Here is a 20,814-nt window from a genome sequence, read left to right as displayed (position 1 = left end):
CCCCAGGAAGGAGTTCACGAAGGGAATGCAGACCACAGGCTGAACAGGATTTCCCTACGCCTGGTCTTTTTGAAGGGCCCAGGCATTTCCCTCCTCTCTTTCTCCCTCTTTTCCTCCAAGATTTGAGATTGCTCCTAGATCAGAACCTAGGCATGGTGTGAACTTGAAGGTGTCCCAAGAACATGATCCCAGAAGCTGTGTTGCTTTTGCAGGGGGCGGGGAACTGCCTCCCAAACTTTTTGTGTCTCGGTGACTGGGTCATGTCCAAGTGGACAGCTGTGGAGTTTGTGTTGGGTATCAGAGAGGGAAGAGGAAAGCTAAGCCATTGGCGGAGGTGGATGTTCTTGATTCCTTGCCACCTGGCTCGTTCTTTTCTGCAACCTGGTTGTTGGATGGCAGACTTGGGGGAAGTTGATACAGGGAGCCCAGAGTAGAAAATATCTCCCTCACCCCTTCTGCTAGCAGTTAACTGTAGAATACTGGCTTGCGCTGGATGCGCACAACATTGTACGTGTTCAGACCCGGAGCATCAAAGCCAGGGGACAAGCCCTTGCGATCAAAAGGGTAGAAATTGAAGAGCTGCCCATCCTGGGTCTCCAGGGACACGGAGGCGGAGCCTAAGTGCAGGGTGCATGGGAATTCCTTATCAAACACCACCTGGAAGACACGGTCCTCAAGGTGATGCAGCTTGATGGTCCGATAATTCTCCGGGATCAGCTCCTCGATGTGCGGCCCAAACTGCTGCATGACCAGCACTCCGCCGCTCCCCACCTTAATCTCATAGAAAGTCAGGTTGGAATAGGTGTAGTAGCCAACGTAAGGAGTAGGGCTCGGAGGCGGGTTGAGGCTCTTCTCTGCCTCGCGGAAGGCGGACTCCATGGCAGGGATCAGGTACTCGTAGGTCTGAGCTACGACGTCTCCTCGAGGGCGGGGACCAGCCATCAGCACAATGAAACTCAGGCGGAGCTTGGGGACCAGAGAGAAAGTGGCCGAATAGCCGTCCAGGTCACCGTCCTTCCTGATGATGTCATAGCCCAGTTGCTCGTTGATCTCCCAGGGCGTGCCGGTCTTGTTGGCAAAGTATTCGCTGGAGCACTTGAAGAGGGGCGTCAGCATGGTCTTCACGGTGTCAGGTTCCAGGAGACGCCGGTGGTACGTGCCCAAGAAGACCATGGCCAGTTTGGCCAGGTCAGCAGCTGTGGAGTACATCTGCCCAGAAGGTCTGTACCAGCCCAGGTCATAGAGGGGTGCAGTCTGCCCGCTGCTGTAGAAACCCACGGCCATCTGAGAACGGATGGGAGGCGTGATGTCAAAGCCTGTGTCCTCCATCCCCAAGCGGTCAAGGATGTTCTCAGAAACCCAGCGCTGGTACTCGCCTTCTGCAGCGTGTTCAGCTAGGATGTGGGCCATTAACGAGAAAGCCAAGTTGCTATAATGACATCTGAGAAGAGAGAAAGAGAGGTAGAAAGGAGCAAACTTTTTTCCAGGGTGCCCACTGAGTTTGACCTGAAATACTTGATGCAGTCATCCCACCTGCATCACAGAGATATGGATGAAGAATGTCAACTGGAACTTACCATGGTGCTAATGCATCTTCTTATTCTATTAATGCAAATTTTACAGAGATGGGCGAAATGTAATATTTGGTGCTGTCTTACTACAAGACCCAGGAAGACCTTTCTAAGTCGTATTTGGCTTACATATTGGCTGGCAGGGACAAAAGAAATAATGGGATCTGCCTGTTGCAAAGATTCTGTTTCCGTTTGAGTCAGTCATGCCATTTAATTTCTACGGGTCTTTTCTGAGTAGGACTATCACTGCATATAACTCTACGCATGTTTACTCATTTTATGCTATAAATTATATGATTTTTGTGTTTTGCACATAATGAAGTTTGCGTTGAGATTCCTGCATTGCAGGGCGTTGGACTAGATGATCCTCAGATCCTTTCCAAGTCTACAATTCTATCATTGAATGAATTGGAATTTGAGGATGAATGAAAAGTTGCCAAAACGAGCAACATTCCACGATCTCTGTATGCTTCCAAAAATCTCACTCAAAAGAATATCAATACAATGGTATGCACAATCACATAGGAAGCTGTCAGACCCTTGGTTCATCTCACTCTGTATGCCTACACTGACTGGCAGCAGCTCTCCAGGATTCCAGAATGCGGCAGCTAGACTGGTGACTGGGAGCGGCCGCCAAGACCATATAACACTGGTCTTGAAAGACCTACATTGGCTCCCTGTACGTTTCCAAGCACAATTCAAAGTGTTGGTGCTGACCTTTAAAGCCCTAAACGGCCTCGGTCCAGTATATCTGAAGGAGCGTCTCCTCCCCCATCGTTCTGCCCGGACACTGAGGTCCAGCTCCGAGGGCCTTCTGGTGGTTCCCTCACTGTGAGAGGCCAAGTTACAGGGAACCAGGCAGAGGGCCTTCTCGGTAGTGGCGCCTGCCCTGTGGAACACCCTCCCATCAGATGTCAAAGTGATAAACATCTACCTGACATTCAGAAGACATCTGAAGGCAGCCCTGTTCAGGGAAGTTTTTAATATGTGACATTTTAGTGTATCTTTCATCTTTGTTGGAAGCCGCCCAGAGTGGCTGGGGAAACCCAGCCAGATGGGCGGGGTACAAATAAATTATTATTATTATTATTATTATTATTATTATTATTATTATTATTATTATTATTTCAGACCAGGAGTCTACTTGGAGATCAACATGGATAGAACCTTCTGTGTGAAAAATGGGATTTCTACTAAGCTACACCACTTCCCCAAAGGATGTAGATCAGAAGGACAACATGGTAGGGAAATGCTTTTCATTCCATCCTCCCCACACCCCACACTCTCATAACTGCCTACCAAATGGATACTGCTGAAGGGGTCTGAATTGCAGCCAGATCCTTTGTGAGATTAAACACTTACAAAAAATATCTTAGGAGAGGACAGGAGAGGAAAGGGATCAGCTAAGCTGCTTTGACAATTTCTCACAGCTGAAGCACGTACATCACTGTTTGGTGTCAAAGCCAGAACTGAGGTGTTTATCATGGATCAGCTCCTTGAGCCTATCCAGCAATACACAAAACCTTGGTTGCAGGCTAATCCATTTCAGCCCTTCAACCGGACTAGTAAACTAGAAAGCTGTCGCAGTGAGAAACCAGTTTTTGTTTTACACCTGTACGAATCCAGGTAAAGTAAGATTGTTGTCTCACTGTTTGAAGCCTTAAAACAGGTGTGGGGAGAATTTTCAATGGTTGCATTCCTTTGTATGCAACCATCCCGGATCCTCAGGCCAGTGGTGAGCTGGGCCAGAGGCAAAAGTGAGTAGGGCAATCAATGTGACACTTACTTTTATACAGTAGGCTATATTGCAACCAAACGAAGGTCAGCAATTTCTACACCTACACACATCTCTCCTTCCTCCATCCAGGTGATCAAGAGATGTTATCACAGTTCAAGGACACTTTCCAGTCAGTCAAATGCACTCAAGAAGGGCTGGAGAGGGGTGTGACCCAAGGAGGGGGCATGGAACGTGGAGACCCTCAGAGACCAGATAAATAGGCTTGGAGGACTTCATACCCTAGGTGGAAATGTGATTGGAGAGTGCAGGGTAGGGTACAATCATTTCAGCTTTCCCGTAGCTCCCCTTCTTCCCTTCCCCTGTGTTCTCCTTATATGGTGTTGCAATTAGTAACTGCAACAGTTTGGAAACAGTCTATCTGGCTTGAGCTACAAATCAGCACCAATTGTAACAACCCATTCGGCTCTGTAGTGGTTTGTATCTGCTTCAACCAGTTCCAGACAGGGCACAAATCAGCCCAATTTGGTTCAGTTTGGCCAAACATGGTGCAAAGTGCTAGGGCATTCTCACCTGGTTCCTGGGTCAGCCACCAGGACATCATCTTTCAACAGTGCCAATGCTTCTTGGGTTGTCCCTTTCCACAACAAAGTGGTTGAGCGCAGCCGTCGGGGCAAACCTGCAGTACCCGAGACATGAAAGAGAAGTCACTCATACTATCTACTGATGTCAGTTGGGAAAGAGGTGTGCGATAGGCTCTCACCATAGGTGGTTTAGAGCAAGGGGGAGTGGATTTCAGGCTTGGAAAACCAGAGCCCGTAGATACAAACTATAGGGAGGGGTGATGGGAGTTTTAGTCCAACAGCTCTCATGTCTCAGTCTGAGGATTCCTCATCAGAGGATGACTCAGAAGCCCTGGAATAGCATCAAGCTTTGGATCAGGCTCAGTTTGAGGATGAGGAGCTAGGATCCTTGCATGAGACTATTTGGGGTTGGGCATATGCACCACAGGAGAGATTGGCTGCTGAAAGTGATGCTGAACAAGTCCTGAGCACATGGGAGAGATGGGGCCTTTTATGAGACTGACAGAAAACACATTCCATCCAGAGAAGTATCTGGCTACAGACAAGAACTCTTCAGGAATCAAGTCTTCACAAAAGTAAAATCCTTCTCCCAAGAAGACTTCTGGAGAAGGACAAGCTTATAGGCATCTAATGAGGTCATGGTTTGGTTCCATCTCAAAGGGTTCAGTGCCATGCTGGGATTGCTGATTAAACAACGTTTAACAGGTTCTCTCCACACATGCAATCCCTCACCTGAGAGCTGGCTGGCCATTCTGCGCAAAGTCACTGGAGACGGCTTGAGGGGCAGCGATCCCTTCTCCAGGAAGATCAGTCCATCCGCTGAGTATCTCTGCTCCGACTCTTTGAGCCGCCCTAGGGGGTTCTTAATGGTGAAGCTCTGGGCATAACGTTCTAAAGGGTCGTCAAGTGATGTCACCTTCCCTTCCTCCCACAGCTTGTACAACATGATGGTGGGGAAGATCTTGGAGACACTTGCAATCCTACCAGGCACAAACAAACCATACATAATCAGCTGGAGCAGGGGAAGCCAACAGGACACACTCCAGACATGACTGGATTTCAGATCTAATCAGACTCAGGCCAGAATATAGGAAGCTAGCTTATACCAAGTCAGATCTTTGGTCCACTTAGTTCAACATTGCCTGTACCAGTGTTTCCGAAACTTGGGTCTCCAGCTGTTTTTGGACTACAACTCCCATCATTCCTGGCTAGCAAGACCAGTGGTCTGGGATGATGGGAAATGTAGTCCAAAACAGCTGGATATCCAAGTTTGGGAAACATTGGTCTATACCAACTGGCAGAGGCTCTTCAGGGTTTCAGACAGGGAATCTTTCCAAGGCCCACTTGGAGATGATAGGAATTGAATCTGAAACCTTTTGCATGCAAAGCACATGCTAAAACACAGGCAATAGTCAGGTATGATGGGAATTGTAGCCCAATAATAGATATGTAGGCTACCCTTGGCTGTGTTGGCTACCAAAGGACTTCCCATGGAAAGCTTCCTTTTCTTGGAAACATTCCACAACAAAGAATTTCCCTCACACCTCCTCCCCATGGACGCCATTTGCTGGAAATGGAACCTCTTCTTCACAAGTGTCATTGAAGCACATAGTCCAAGAACGTAGACAGGAGCATAGGTGTAGTTCAGAAATGACTACACAGACCGGTAGTGGGTTTCTTGGGTTGCAGGCAGGGGTCTTTCTCAGAGAAGACACTGCACGCAGAAATGTGCAGGCCGTTGAGACAAGAGGCTCAGGCCGTTCGCCTCACCTGTCCAGCTGGAGTGAGCAGCAGGCTCACCTGTAAATGGTGTATTCGTTGGGGATGCCAGAGAAAGGGTCGGAGCCGTTGCGTTTCCCAAAGTTTCCTGTCCATAGTACTGTGTCGTTGTAGATGACAATGGCTGACAGAGCTGGCAGGCCAGGGCTCCGGATTTTGTGACGGAGAAGTGTGTCTACCTGCAGGAGATTTGAGAAGGGTGAAGGATGGAGAAGAATCAAAGGCCTTCATCATATAGTCAGTCTCTCTCTCTCTCTCTCTCTCTCTCTCTCTCTCTCTCTCTCTGTCGTATTTCTTTGCTTCTTATGGTGGGATATCTTTGGCCTGCCTATCTATGAATGCTAGATAATCACTAAGGCTGCAATGAATTTTCACCTCCCTGAGAAACACCCCCTGAGAAAACCTGAACTGCTCCTTTTCCACTGCTGTTCCTTTATTGCTTCTGCTTTCTGCTGGGTGCCATTCCCTCTGCCCAACTGATAAGGGGTCACACAAAGATTGTGATAAGGTCAGCCTGTTCTGTTTGGGTGATGATGCCAGAGAGCTAAGCCCGGGGTCAGTACTTCCAGCTTACACTCTGAACAGCCCCAAAATGTAGCCAATCAGACAAAACTGCAATGCTAAATTGAAAGCAAGGCTTTCTACTCAAACTCTGAATGGCCAGCGATGGAGTTGTGATACTGGTTGATATCACAAAGCCAGCTCAGAGGATGGCAGGGCTTCCTCCACTCGCTCTGAACTTTCTTTCTTTAACCCAATGTGTATACCCCTTAACTCAATGAAAGATCCCCCCTAAACAGTTTACAAAGGGCAACCTTAAAAAAGGAAAATCCATTAAGAAAGGCCAATAAAAATAAGAGGAAGTTAACGCAGCAAATACAAATAAAACCAGCTCTCTTAAAACCATTACACTTCATAAAATCGCAAAGTTGCATGATAAAAATTACATGCCTGGATAGACTTGCTGAAATGAAAAAAAGCTAAGCCTCCACCCTCCATAAGTCTCACCACAACGTACCTTTTCGAGGGCATCCTTCAGTATTGGGATTGGGTGGTCCAAAGGCACGGGGTCTGGGTAACGGGGACACATCTGTACCGCTTCTGGCCTGACCTCCATCACTGATGGGGCTATGAAGAGAAACAGTGACAGAGTGGTGGAAATGCCATGGTTCAGGTAGGGGTGCTTAGGGAACTTGAGAGGCAGTGTGGTGTAGTGGTTAGAGTATCAAACTAGGACCTGGGAGACCAGGGTTCAAATTTCCACGCAGCCATGAGGCTCACTGGCTGACCTTGAGCCAGGCACTGTCTCTCAGCCTGGATGACCTCACAGGATTAAATGGAGACACCTTGAAAGGTGTGACATAATTGCAGTAATAAAGGAACAAACTTTCCAAAACAATAAAATTTGGTTTGGCCGTCATCCTTTCTACCGTCTTCCTATCAAACAGGGCCAATGGAGCTTCCAAGGGGAAAACAAACACACCCATGGAAAACCTGGAAGCTGATGCATATAGGCCCCAACTTTTGGATCTTTGGCGATTATTCCTGCATCAAAGGGGGTTGGACTAGATGACCTTTGGGGGAATCCCTTCAAACTCTATGATTCTATGATTCCCCCACCCTTTTAAATTGACACCACTCTCTTCTATCTGGTCTGTTACTGAGTGAGAGGTTGTTGGGAGCTTAAGCTGCCTGTGTATATAAAAATAAAAACCTGCTTATTTGCAAGTGTAATGATGCTGAATTGTTAGGGGTGCTGCAAAGCCAGGGAAGGCAACTTAAAAGCCAAACATGGACACTCTCCTCTCCACCCAGCTTTTGTCTCCCTTCCCTCTGCCTCCTTCACAGCCTCTCCATTGAGCTCTGAACACCAGCTGCGTTCTGAAAACCTCTTTTACCAGCAGCTAATATAACCGGAATGGAAAGGGGCACGTTGAGAAAGCAGATGTAGAATTACTAATCTATTGACAGCGGCAAGGCTGTCTGCTTTATTGTATTGAGGAAAGATCACTTCCCCAATTAACGGAATCTGGGGCATTGGTGTTATGGCCAAGATAGTGTTTCATGGAAAGGTTTGAGACAATAGGCAGAGACATAATAAACATTTTCGTTAATGGTTAATCAGCAGCGGAGCAGTTCAAATAAAGCAACAAGAAAGCATTTGCAATGCATTTCTGTAAGTGTATGAAAAAAGCCCAGATGCTAGATCAGGCCAAAGACTCATCTAATTCAACATCCAGTTCTCACAGTGGCCAAGGAAATGCACGCGCGCACACACACACACACACACACACAGATGGGAGGAGCGGCAGAACCTGATTGAAAAAGCATTCCTTCCACTTTCAGTTTACCAACTGCCTCTGGCAGTTCCGCAGATCAAAAGTGGTCAAATGGGTTTTGCATAAAAATATGCGTTAAAAAAATAGTTTCTCTCTAGGCACTTTTTTCTCATTTTATCATAAAAAATATATAGTGGACGCTCGGGTTGCGAACATGATCCATGTTGGATGCATGACTGCAACCCGCAGCGGCGCATCTGTGCATGTGCGGGTTGTGATTTGGCGCTTCTGCACATGCACGACAGCCAAAACCCGGAAGTAAAAGGCGAAAGATTTATACGATCTGAAGAGAAACCAGAGTATTAGGTTAAGATTGGACTTATAACAGATAAATAGATAAATTAAATAATTAAATTTAATTAATTTGCTGAATCAAATTTTAAAAGGGATACAAAAAAGGGAGATGTGAGGAAGTCAGGAAAATAAGTTAATCAAAGATGAGAAACTAAAAAAGAGGGATTTTTCTTTTTTCTTTTTTTCCCCTTGTATGTGCCTTTTTATTTTTATCTCTTTCTTTTTTATGCTTTAATGTTTGTATTTTTGTCTTTTTGTACTTTTCTAAATCTTTTATTCCTAAAATCTAATAAAATATTATTAAAAAAAAAAACCCCCGGAAGTAACCCATTCCTGTACTTTTGGGTTTCGGTGGGTCCGTAACCCGAAAAAACGCAAGCTGAAGCGTCTGTAACCCAAGGTATGAGTGTATATTGTGTGCATTTTGAGCCAAGGATTGCATCAGGACACTAGAGAAGCATGGAATCTGATCTGCACACTAGTCCAGGAAGTGCAGATCCACACCCTCCAACATTTCTCTGATGAAAATAAGGACAGCCTACTCAACAACAATTTTATTATTTAAACCGCATCCATCTTGCAGAGTTGCCCCAGCCACTCTGGGTGGCTTCCGGCATACATAAAAAAACATAATAAAACATGCTTTCGGATGTCTTCTAAAAGTTGCATAGTTACTTATCTCCTTGGCTCAGGATGCAGCATCACTCCAGACCCCCCCCCCCCCACATTTCTTGAATACGGATATCCCACCATGCCCTCCAAAATTTCTCCAATGAAAATAGGAAAAGCAGGGCATCCTGAGATCAAATTAGAAACTGGGATGGCTTCCATAAATCTGGGACTGTCCCTGGAAAACAGGGACACTTGGAGAGTCTGCAGATCAGGTCAGCTGATATGAGAATTTGCAAAGACTAAATTCCTTTTAAAACTCCTAGTTGCCTGGTAGAAGTGTGAACATGGTGTATGTGTGTGTGTGTGTGTGTTATAAAGAAAACCTGTAAACGGTTCCCCCCTGCTACTCTGGCCCCCTACACACTCTTCTGGTGAGAAGTGCCATGAAACTCTTTGGCCAGAATGGGCTCGTTCAGATGGGCACCTGGTTCAATACTTACTGGGCTCCACTTTGGGAAGGCTATACTGCCAGAGGAAGCAGCTGGTCATGGCAACCGAGAGAAGGAAGAAGACGACGAGAGCCACATGGATCAACTTCACTTCCATAGCAGAGAGCCGGAAGAGGCTGTGGCCGCCAGAGGCCTGCTGGGAGCAATGTTCAGGAGATATTTAGCAAGGTTTTAAGAATCTTAGCTGAAACCAAGGAGCGCTACACGCAGCACGGAGAATTACATTTTAAGAAGGACACGGGGAAAAGGGTCATAGCTCAGCGACAGAGCAGAAGGTGCCTGCCACATTTCCTGGCCCTGGCCTGAGAAACTGGAGAGCCACTGCCAGCCAGTGTAGACAATACTGGTCTATATGGACCAATGACCTGACTCAGTATAAGACAGTTTTCTATGTTCTTGGGAAGTGTGTGTGTATGTGTGTGCCCTGTAAGGACAACATTTGACCTTTTATATGTTCCCTCTAAAAATTGCTTGCTTGGGCAGGGTCCCTTTTTTGTCTATACAAGGAGGGGGACGAAACTAGAATTCATTTACTCTGCCTGCCCTTGGCTCTGGCACCCCCTACTGTTGGTCTCCCTGCTTTTCACCCTACCAATCTCAATGGCATCAGCCAACACTGGCCTTATGAAAGGATACCTTTTTCGCCAATGGTGAAATGGCCAACTGTTTCCTACACTCCTCTGATTCTGTTCGACCTCCTATGTTGGAGGCAGTGATGCTTCTGAATAACTGGGAATCTGGGAATCCCAGGTGGATGCACTGAGGTCCTGTTTATGGGGTTCCCATGGGGGCATCTGGTTGGTCACTGCGAGAACTGGAAGATAGACTAGATGGGCCATGGGTGTGATCCAGCAGGGCTCTTCTTATGTTCTCATCTATTCTTTAAATTAAGGGCTCACCCACACCTCCTCTCGTCCCATGTGTAGAAAGTACGGGTCTGAGTGGTTTTCCCCTTGCTCCCTTCCTTTCCAAGGGAAAATCCATTCTTTAGTGCCAAATTGGAGCAAACAGCAATCCAGAGAAAACACAAATTGCTGCTTACTCCCCGGGGGGAAGCAGCAGGACGAGAGGAAATGTGGGTAAGCTAACAAAATAAAAAAATCCAAGCCTTTGATACAAGAACAGTTTTGTAAAAAGCAATAGCTTTCAGTAACATTTCCTAGTTAAAGAAAGTAAGATAAAAACAAAGCAAATGTATGCATATCAAAATTAAAATCAAGCAGTGTAGAAAGCAGATGTGCAGGAGTCAGAATTGAGGAAGCTTTGGGGAAACTAAGTTTTAAAGAGGTATTTAAATGTCATTCCTGTCTGCCTCACTGATTGTCTTCAAGGGACAACCCAGAGGTTGCAGAACAACCAGCAGGGTCTCTTCAGAAGATCTCAAACATCAGCTTAGTCTGTGTTAGGGGAGGTGGTCTTGTAGATATCCTGGTCCAAAACTGTTTCAAGCAGCAGCCCCCTTTCCAAAACATCACAGCTTCAGAGAACGTAATGGACACCCCTAGATCATGACCATTTTCTTCATCTATTGGGTTGAGACCCAAAAGAGAATTGCTGCAAGCCCTACGGTGGACCACTTCAACATCATCACACCCCTCCTCCAACTAAATAGCAGTTAACAAGCATGGGGGAAAGTGAGAAAGAGAGGATATATCTAGGACACAAATTTATACCAACTACACACACACACACACACTGCAAATCCCAAATAAACCTTTGTTATAATAAAAAGTATCCCATGTGATGGAAACTTCCACAATAGCCCTCTCAACTCTGACTAAATGTGGACAACCTGGGTACCTACCTAATTCAAATGTTATGGAAAAAATATGCAGCCATACTTTGACACCCACATTTCTCTGAATTTTGCCATGCAGTTCTCCAGTTAAGTAATGAACATGAAAAATGTATCTGCTGGGGTACAATGCGCCTTACTTGGTAAATAGCATACAGGAAAACGGCTTTGCAAAAACAAAAAACAAAAGGGGGGCAAAATTGCTTACATGTTATAGAATTCTCACTCTAATGCTGAAAATTTTCATTAGCGACATTTTAGAAAAATAAAAAATTGATGTGGCAATGCAGAGAACTGATTTGACTCGGTATATTGCACTTTCCAATGTTCCTGTATGAAAATGTCTGGGGCCCAGACACTGTTGTGGGATACACAGGGTGAGATGCTGCTGTGCAAAGAGACAGGGAGTGTGTGTGTGTGTGTGTGTGTGTGTGTGTGTACTGGAATGAAGCAGATTGACAGGAGAATCCCGTTCTTTGGAGAAATAGCAAGAAGAAGAGAGAAACTGAAAGTGACTGCTTTGCCCATCCCTGGGTTCCAGCCTCCCCAGCCCTTGCCCAGCCTTACCAGCAGGACCTGGGACTACTGCAAGCCCAACAGAAGGCACTCCCTTCTTCTGTAGTCTCGAGGTCTTCCGGGCAATGCCATAATGGGCAAGCTGTCATCCGCAATGGAGCCGCAACCCATTAGAGGACGACTCTCCACCGTACGCTGTGGACACCGTTGCTGATTCTGGCTGTTGTGGGTTTGCTCCAGTCCCCTTTTGGCATTTCCCCCACACACACCGCACCAGCTGCAGGCCTCCCCCTCTCACCACTGTCCTCAGGGACTCCATGGCCCTGCCAACAGGGTGAAAGCCAGAGATTTCCTTGGCTAAACCCCCTGGGGGAGGGGGCGTAAGCTGCTGTGTGCTGTGTTTGTGTGCTCTGGGATCCCAGCAGCCTGGCAGATACTGACCCCAAAGAACGGGATTCTCCTGTCAATCTGCTTCATTCCAGTACACACACACACACACACACACACACACACACACACACTCCCTGTCTCTTTGCACAGCAGCATCTCACCCTGTGTATCCCACAACAGTGTCTGGGCCCCAGACATTTTCATACAGGAACATTGGAAAGTGCAATATACCGAGTCAAACCATTGGTCCAGCTAGCTCAGTGCTGTCTACACTGACTGGCAGAAGCTTTCCAGGGTTTTCAGGCAAGGGTTTGGATTTGGGACCTTCTGCAGGCAAGGGAGATGCTCCACCACTGGGCTACATAAATGCAAAACAGGGAGTTCCCTCAAATCTCCTGCAGACGGGAAAGCAAAAACAAGCCCAACCCCTAACAGATTCGCTCTTGTGAGTTCACCGCAGTGTAATTTCACTCCGGCATGTTAAAGGAAACCAACAGAGCCACTGAAACAACCAGCGATATCAATTTTAAAACCAGCCAGGGTGCAATCTGAGCAAACTCAGGGGAATGGGGGAATACTTAGAGCTGCTTTATTTTTATTTTGAAAAAAGAGTTGTTGTGAATAGCATAGTTGTGCAACTCAAGGTGAAACAACATGCTATCTTGGAAAAATATAGGGTTTCCAAACCAAGACTTTGCTGCTGTAACACAAACATGGGGATTTGTTAAGGATGAATTAGAGGGTGAGAATGGAGTGTTTATTTCCTCTGACATCCACTGATTCTCCCCCATAAATGACTCTTTTTTTTTTTTTTTTGGTCTCAGAACATGGCAGCAGGGTGGAAAATGTTTCTGCCATTATGTCCCTTTTAGGATTCCTTTGGGCTTGCTCTGCTTTGCACTCTGCCAAACCTGTCCCCATTCTCAATTAACCCCGCAGCCACAGAGACATTTGCCTCCACACATTTGCTAAATGGATAGAGGGGAGGTCAGGGTTATGTCTGCTTAGCTCCGCATTTGATGCTGGACACCCCACCAGTCAGTGTCGATTTCTCCCATTTTTCCAATCTTAAATCCAGTTTTTCCACATTTCTGCCTCAATTTGCAGTTGCTTCATTGCATTTTAAAAGGCTTCACGGGCATTAGTCAGAAACACAGGATTATATCCAACGCTAGTCCGATTAGTCCCACCGAATTGAACAGACATGGCTAAATTTGGTTCATCGATTTTAATGGGTCTGCTCTGAGTCCAATTTAGTTGGTGACATCCCTTACATTAATCCTACCACAAACATTTCTGAGAGCTGTTTTCTTTAATGGCATGCATCCCCCCCCCAAAAAAAAGTCATTTTCATCAATATACAGTATCTTGAATATGTAAGAGCAAGGGCAACTACGGAAGCTGGGATAGCTCAGTCGGTTGAGCATGAGACTCTTAATCTCTGGGTTGTGGGTTCGAGTCCCACACTGAGCAGAAGATTCCTGCATTGCAGGGGGTTAGACTGGATGACCTTTGCAGTCCCTTCCAGCTCTACAATACTACGATGACCAAGGCTGTTTATATGGGGCATCATGAAAGGAGAGCACATTGCTAGTCCTTCTGGCTGCAGTTCCATAGCCATGGAGACATCCCTACCAAGGCTGGTGCTCCACTGGTTGCCACCCTACTGGGTCTTCTTTGGGAACATAGGAAATCATTGGTCCATCTAGATCAGCATTGCCTACAGCTCTTTGGGGTTTCGGGAAGGGAGCCTTTTCCAGGCCTGGGGATGCTGCTGGGGATTGAACTTGGGACCTTCTGCATGCAAAGCAGATGTTCTACCATGGAGCTGTCCCCTTTGATCGCCCTAAGCTGCAATAATAATAATGAAAACATTTGTGCTGGGCTATGGATTGGGGCAGGTGTGTCTGTCTGCACCTTGCACTGTCAGTCTCTGCCAGCTTCTGCCTGAGAAGTGAGGCCAGTATTACTCCATTAGTGCAGGATTGCTGCCAGCAGGAGCCCGGAGGAAGTTCAAAACTGGGGGATTCCATGCATGGGAGGAGCGGAGGCCCAGTGCTATCATGGCTGGTGCAGTGATTTGCCTGGCTCTCTGCCCGCCTTTCACTCAGTCTGGTGTGAGTGATGGGCCTGTAAAGGTAAAAAAAAGTAAAGGACCATTGGACGGTTAATTCCAGACAAAGGTAACTATGGGGTTGTGGCGCTCATCTTGCTTTGGGACCGAGGGAGCTGGCATTTGTCCACAGACAGCTTTCCGGGTCATGTGTCCAGCAGGACTAAACCGCTTCTGGTGCAACGGGACATTGTGACAGAAGTCAGAGTGCATGGAAATGCCATTTACCCTTCTCACCACAGTGGTAACTATTTATCTACTTGCACTGGTGTTCTTTTGAACTGCTAGGTTGGCAGGAGCTGGGATGGAGCAACGGGAGCTCTCTCCACCGTGGGGATTCGAACCGGCGACCTTCTGTAGTGGCAGCATGATGCCTGCCTCTCCATCATGTCCTCCTGCTGCCGGCCTGGAGTTTGGATTCTCCTGTTGGTTCCCTTTCAGCCGTTCTGGCTTCCCAGAACGCCACCGCTTTCATCGAGGAGCAGGGATTAATCCTACGAGAATGGGGAGGGGGAGTTTGCGCTTCCCTCTCACAGAGAGATTGCATATTAATTCTCTCTAATGCTTCTCAGCCATGTAGGCAAAATGCGGGGGGGGGGGGGGGCTGACCTCAGCTATTTATAAAAAAACCCCTTCAATCTCCTCTTAGCATCTGCTGGGGAGGGGGATTACACCAGCCAATGGGCAGCCCCATCCTTCTCTCCTATAACAAGATCCCCGTGGGGCTGATTACACTCCTGTGTGGTCTGTTTTCTCCTTCCGTTTGAATCCTTGCTGCCCATCAACACGCTTTAAATTACAAAGCAAGAGGCACAGTCAGGATCTCTTAAGGCAGAGCCTATCTGTACTGACCAAGAGATGCTCAGTCTGCTGAAGAACATGAAGGTCAGCATGAGGCCTGCATAGTCCAGCATATATTTTTTTTTGCAAGGAGCCAGTCAGTACTAGGTCATTCTGCACATCTAGGCCAGTGGTCCATCAGACAACCTCAGTCTTCCTCTTCCTGCATAGTTTGCAAGCAGCAGTGGAAACAATGAAAACATCCATTTAGGTGCACAAGTGAAAATATCTGAGTTCTACAGGGCTGGCCCTACCATGAGGCAGAGTGAGGCAGCTGCCTTAGGTGGCAGAACCTGGCTTGCAGACCTTCCAAGTGTCGCTATTTTCTAGGGACAGTCCTGGATTTACAAGAGCTGTCCCAGTTTCTGATTTGATCCTGAAACGTCCCTCTTTCCCTTACAACGACCCTATTTCCATCAGAGAAATGTTGGAGGGTATGGTAGGATGTCCCTATTTTCTCCAGAGAAATGTTGGAGGGCATGAAGTTATCCGATCCCACAGCCACCTGAAGGCAGCTCTGCATAGGGAAGGTTTCTAAATGTTTAATGTTTTATTATGTTTTTATATACATGTTGCAAACCACCTAGAGTGGCTGGGGCAACACAGTCAGATGGGGCTGGGTATAAATGAATGAATGAATGAATGAATGAATGAATGAATGAATGAATGAATGAATAGGGAATCTCTATTTTCACTGAATAAATGTTGGAGGATATGGTGGTAGCAACAGTCTTCCCACCACACTTCCCAAGTCCTGCTCTGCACACAATAGCCTGATGCCTTGGAATACAATGGAGGATGCTGTCCTATTGCCAGTGTTGACGTAAGATCCAACTGCCCATGTGGTCAGATTCTGCATGTGAAATCTTGGCAGCATCACAGGAACACAAGAAGCTGCTTTATTCTGAGCCAGGTCCATCTACGTTTTGCATTTTGTACAGTGACTATTGGCAGCTCTTTGGGGTTTCAAGCTAGAATCTTTCTCAGACCTACCTGAGTGTGTTGGGGATGGAACCTGGGACCTTTGGCATGGGAAGCACATGAGATACAGCCCTTCACGCTTGTCCTTTGCACCACAGGCAGTCAAATGTCTTGGGCTGAGCTTGGGGTTCTAAAACACAGTGGGAGGGGGAGCCTCTGCCAGAACAGCAAGCACCCCACTTCACAACTGATGGAAGGAGATCAGAGCAGCAACATGCACTGGGAGCCGGTGTGCTCATCCCCACATCCCCTCCGCTGTATATTTCCGTAACACAAATACCAAATGCCAGAAGACCAGCAGAGGCTACTCCATCAATCCCCACCTGCCTGTCTCCTTATTTGCAACCAATCCAGGGATTGGCCCTGCCTGTTAGCAGGGCCTCCTTAAGTCTCGGTGTTGCCCCTCATAGAACTCAGCAGGCTGTGTGTGCAAAACTCTCTGTCTGTCACTGGCTCTGATTTATCTATTTATTGCATTAACATTCCACCTTTTCTTCAGGGTGTGCTTGGGTCTTCCCCCTCCCCCGTTTAATCCCCTCCCCAGTGAGGTAGGTCAGGCTGAGAGGAAGTGACCTTCTCAAGGTCACCCAGTGAGCTTCATGGCTGCGTGGTGATTTGAACCCCAGTCTCTCCCAGATCCTAACCACTCTAACCATTGTACCACACTGCCTCACAATAGACGAAGTATCTCAGGAGGTGATTCCACCTATTGATGGGCAGCTGACCTTCTGTGTCACCATTCCCAATAATAGGCAGGGTGAAAGCAAGACTGTAGACTTCTGATTTTTTTAAAAAATCATGTTATTTAGTATGGCTGTAGGCATGGGCCAGTCTATGAGTTTCTCATCCATGCCAGCTTTATTTTATTTATTAAATTTCCAAACTGCCCTTTGTCCAAGGATCACAGGGTGGTTTGCAATATAAAAAACACAAAAATGCATAACACCGAAACAGACGAACTGGCAGCCCCCTCTCTACACAGTTCCTAAAGGTGCAGGATCCCATCCTCTTTTGCATCTGGCTCTCCATCTGGTTAAGGAGGAAGCCCCAGCTAACAGCAGGATCCTGTTCTCTCTTTTAAAAAAATATATTTTTATTAATTTTTACATGAAATTTCAAAAAAAACAAAAACCCCACACAACATATTTACTCATCTTATTCAGTGTTTTGGACTTCCATCAACCATATCTGAAGATTTTTCAATCTTTATCACTTAATCTGCATTTCATTAATTTCACTATTACTTTTAATAGTCTTTCACTAATAGTTCTCTTCATACTTTTCTCTGCAATATTTCACATAGTCCTGCTTACAAAACTTCTTGCAATCCTACTAGCATAATCTGTTGATTACAAATGCTTTTCAGATAATTCACAAAGTCCTCTGAGAATCTCTGATCCCACAGGTTTCAAATCCTTCCTGTCATCTTGTTTAATTCTGCATAGTCATTAATTTTGTCTGCCATTCCTCTTTCGTCGGTAATTCTTCTTGCAGGATCCTGTTCTCAAGGTACTCTTATTGCATTCAGTGGGAACTACTCTAGAAAACACTATGGGAAAAAGTAAGATTTTTTCAGAGGTCAATATGCTCTTGAGCTATATACCCATTGTATGGAAATTGACAACAGGGCAGTGAAAATGGATTCTGCATGCCCTAACAGTAGCCAAGAGACTGATACTAAAGAATTGGAAGAATAGAGTTACGATTCTGCTCAATCAATGGCGTGGCAACATGACAACATTGGCAACATATGAACAAACAGCTTATAGGCACAGACTGTCTTTGGATAAATACAATGAAATGCGTTTATACAGAATATATTAGGTTATTGAAAAGTATATGTGGATTAGGATAATAAGAATATACATATTTGTACATTAATGTATGGTAATGTAACAGTATTGTTTCTTTTTTCCATTCTCACTTTTTCTTTCTTCTTCTTTTCACTCTTTTTTATAAATGATTTTTTCTTAATAAAATATTAACATATAAGTTTTTTTTATTAAAAAAGAAAAGAAAAGAAACCCTCATTCTGCTTTCTGCCCTACATTGCACTACACATCCTATGGCATGACGCAATAAAGAGTTAAATGCTTGTGCTGTTTATCATGCCCAGAAGGAGATGACCAATGATATCTATGGAACACATGAAGCTGCCTAAAATGCAGATCACTGGTCCATCTAGCTCACTATTGTCAACTGGGACTGGCAGCATCTCTCCAGGGTTTCAAAGCAGGGACACTGCCTGCCCAATTTGGAGATGCTGGGGACTGAACAGGGCTGCTGTCCGCGAAGCAGGAGTACTACCGTTGAGCTACAGCCCTTCCCCAAAGTGCCAAATTTGCAGAACTGCACTTGCGACGATTTGTTTTAAAAACCACCTTGGCTGTGTTCCCCTCCTGACTATTGGGGTTGTTTTGTTTTCCTCCATCATTTCCCCCCTCAGTTGTTCAGACTCGCCCCCAGGCAGCAGTTAACTTGCAGATACATAAATTAACCTATGCAAATGAGAAATAACAAGGAGGATGGCAGACCTGGCCTTCTTATCAGAGAGCCCAGGTTGCTGCACCCAGAGGGCAGCTGCAGACTCCCTCTCCCCTCCCCTCCTCCTTATTGAGGCTTACCCGAAGCTGCAGGCCTTCCATAGCTTGCTACAGTTTTTCCTTCATGGCATCCACCAATTATGTCTAAAAATCCAGGAAAATGGCCCCTGCAAGAGAGGTAGGATCAGTTAGAATAGGGCTCCTTAGTTGATTGGGAGACCTGGGAAGCAGGTGCTCTGAAAGTTCCCTTGGCTTCCGATAAATCTTCATCACCTTTCCCTCCTCCTATATTTGCAGGTCGGATGTCTTCCTCTGGCCTTTCATGTCTCTAAAAGCCCAAGAAAACTTAAACAGGTGCTCTGGTGCTGGCCAGGCACTTGGGGCAACAGGGGCACTGCCCACCTCCCCAATTCTGTTCCGGTAGACTTCTTAATTTGAGAATGGCCTGGAATAATCCAACAAGCAAAACCACCCCTACCTCCCCAAAAAGGAGCCTCGCAAGGGCCACCAGCTCCCGTTTTGCAGAGATGCCATTAAAAAAAGTTCTTACCAGGCTCTCTGCTTCTGCTTTGTGTGTCCAAGTGGTGCTGCCTGGGAGTTTGGGGGCTGGCGTCCTGCTGCAGATGTTAAGACCGGACAGAACGGTAATCCCGTCGGGCGCAGATTACTCCCCTCGCCAAGGCAATGTGCAGGCTGTGGAACATCTGGTCCGGAGCAAGCCCAAATGCAGCCTGGGGTTTCACGGGGCAGACGGGGAGGAGTGCTTTAAGCCCTGGCACAAACATTTGCTGGCTGAGCTGTGCAGGCAGCTGACCACTCCAGATTTCAGAAGGGAAATGTGTTAATCGGGGCAGGAAGGGAAGGAAGTGGAAGGGTGCTGGGCCTTGGGGCAGCCTTCACTGCAAAGGCTGTATGTGTTGCAACATAGAATCATAGAGTTGGAAGGGACCACGAGGGTCATCTAGTCCAACCCCCTGCAACACAGGAATCTGTTGCCCAACGTGGGGCTCGAACCCACAACCTTGAGATTTCACTGGGAAACAAAATTTTTGTTGCATTGACACTTGCAGTTGTTCTAATCTAATTTTGACATGCTGATTTCATATCTGAAGTTGGTTTTGTTCTGTAAGCTCTAGTTCTTTTTGCAATTCATGTTTTTCACTTTTCACCATAATTTTTGTTTTTCACAATGCAAGAATTCAATTAAACAATTAAATCAAGAATTTTATTAAACAGATAACCAAAGTAGTACAATATGAGTATAAATGTAAGTGACTTATATAGCATTGGACATGCATAGCATTGAAAATGACATGTATATCTATGTACAGTTGGAGGTATGCAAAAAATGTATTCCCTTGGGATACACAGTATACTGGGGAACAATTTTTTTTTCATTTTCTGTTGCATGAGATTTTTCAACGTGTAAGTGCTATAGTTATCTTTCAATTTGCAACTTTTGCCGATATGTCATATTTACACAACTATAAAAATAAAGAAAAATTAAGTTTGCAAAACAATAATTACCATGTGGTCAGGGTAGATCAACGTGTCAGTGTCCACTTATCCCCAGTGTAAATATGACATAATGGCAAAAGTCGGAAATTGAAAGATAACTATAGCACGTACACGAAAATCAATGTCAGATTTGAAATCAGCATTGAAAGAACATATAAGAACAGCTGAAAAATCTCATGCAACAGAAAATGAAAAAATAAAATTGTTCCTCAGTGACAGATCAAAATAGGGGCACACTTATTTTCATAGCAAGAATGCCCCCTGGTTGTGCACCACTGAAGTTCTATATTTCCTGGGTTTGTTTGCCGTTTTTGACTGATGTAAAAAAAGATTGTTCTTTTGGTAAAAGATACACTACTACACACTGCCTGAAATCTTGAAAAGCCACCTCCATTCAGCACAGAGTAGGTGTGGGAAACTTTTGGCCCTCTGGATGATGCTGAACTACAACTCCCATCACCCCTGGCTTTTGCCCATGCTTGCTGGGGATGCTGGGAGTTGTAGTTCAGCAACACCTGCAGCATGAAAAAGTCCTCCAGCCTTGGCGTAGCCGTTCTGAGATAGATGCACCAATGGTTTGACACATCTTCCAACGTTTGCATGTTAAAGTGAATTAAGCTGTGGAAATTCACATTCCTGGAATCACCGCGAAGACATGCTGGGACCCCTCCCAATGACCCCCCCTCCCCACTACC

The 20,814-nt window shown here is 45.9% G+C and overlaps 1 protein-coding gene across 1 annotated transcript; it reads right to left on the bottom strand.

Annotated features, from left to right (window-relative positions):
* Nucleotides 1-254: 254 nt before the first annotated feature.
* LACTBL1 (lactamase beta like 1) lies at nt 255-18,721 on the bottom strand. Its single transcript, XM_083753543.1, has 7 exons — nt 18,683-18,721; nt 9,415-9,556; nt 6,688-6,797; nt 5,691-5,848; nt 4,623-4,870; nt 3,880-3,985; nt 255-1,441 (listed from the first exon to the last, which is right to left on the bottom strand). Exons 1-7 carry the CDS (start codon nt 18,701-18,703, stop codon nt 466-468), a joined length of 1,761 nt encoding a protein of 586 aa, XP_083609669.1. The 5' UTR covers nt 18,704-18,721; the 3' UTR covers nt 255-465.
* Between the last annotated feature and the right edge of the window lie 2,093 nt (nt 18,722-20,814).

This window comes from Podarcis gaigeae (genome assembly GCF_964106915.1).
Source record: "Podarcis gaigeae genome assembly, chromosome: 8".
NCBI lineage: Eukaryota > Metazoa > Chordata > Lepidosauria > Squamata > Lacertidae > Podarcis > Podarcis gaigeae.
Note: the sequence above shows the minus strand (reverse complement) of the source record. Positions and strands in the feature narration are given on the sequence as shown.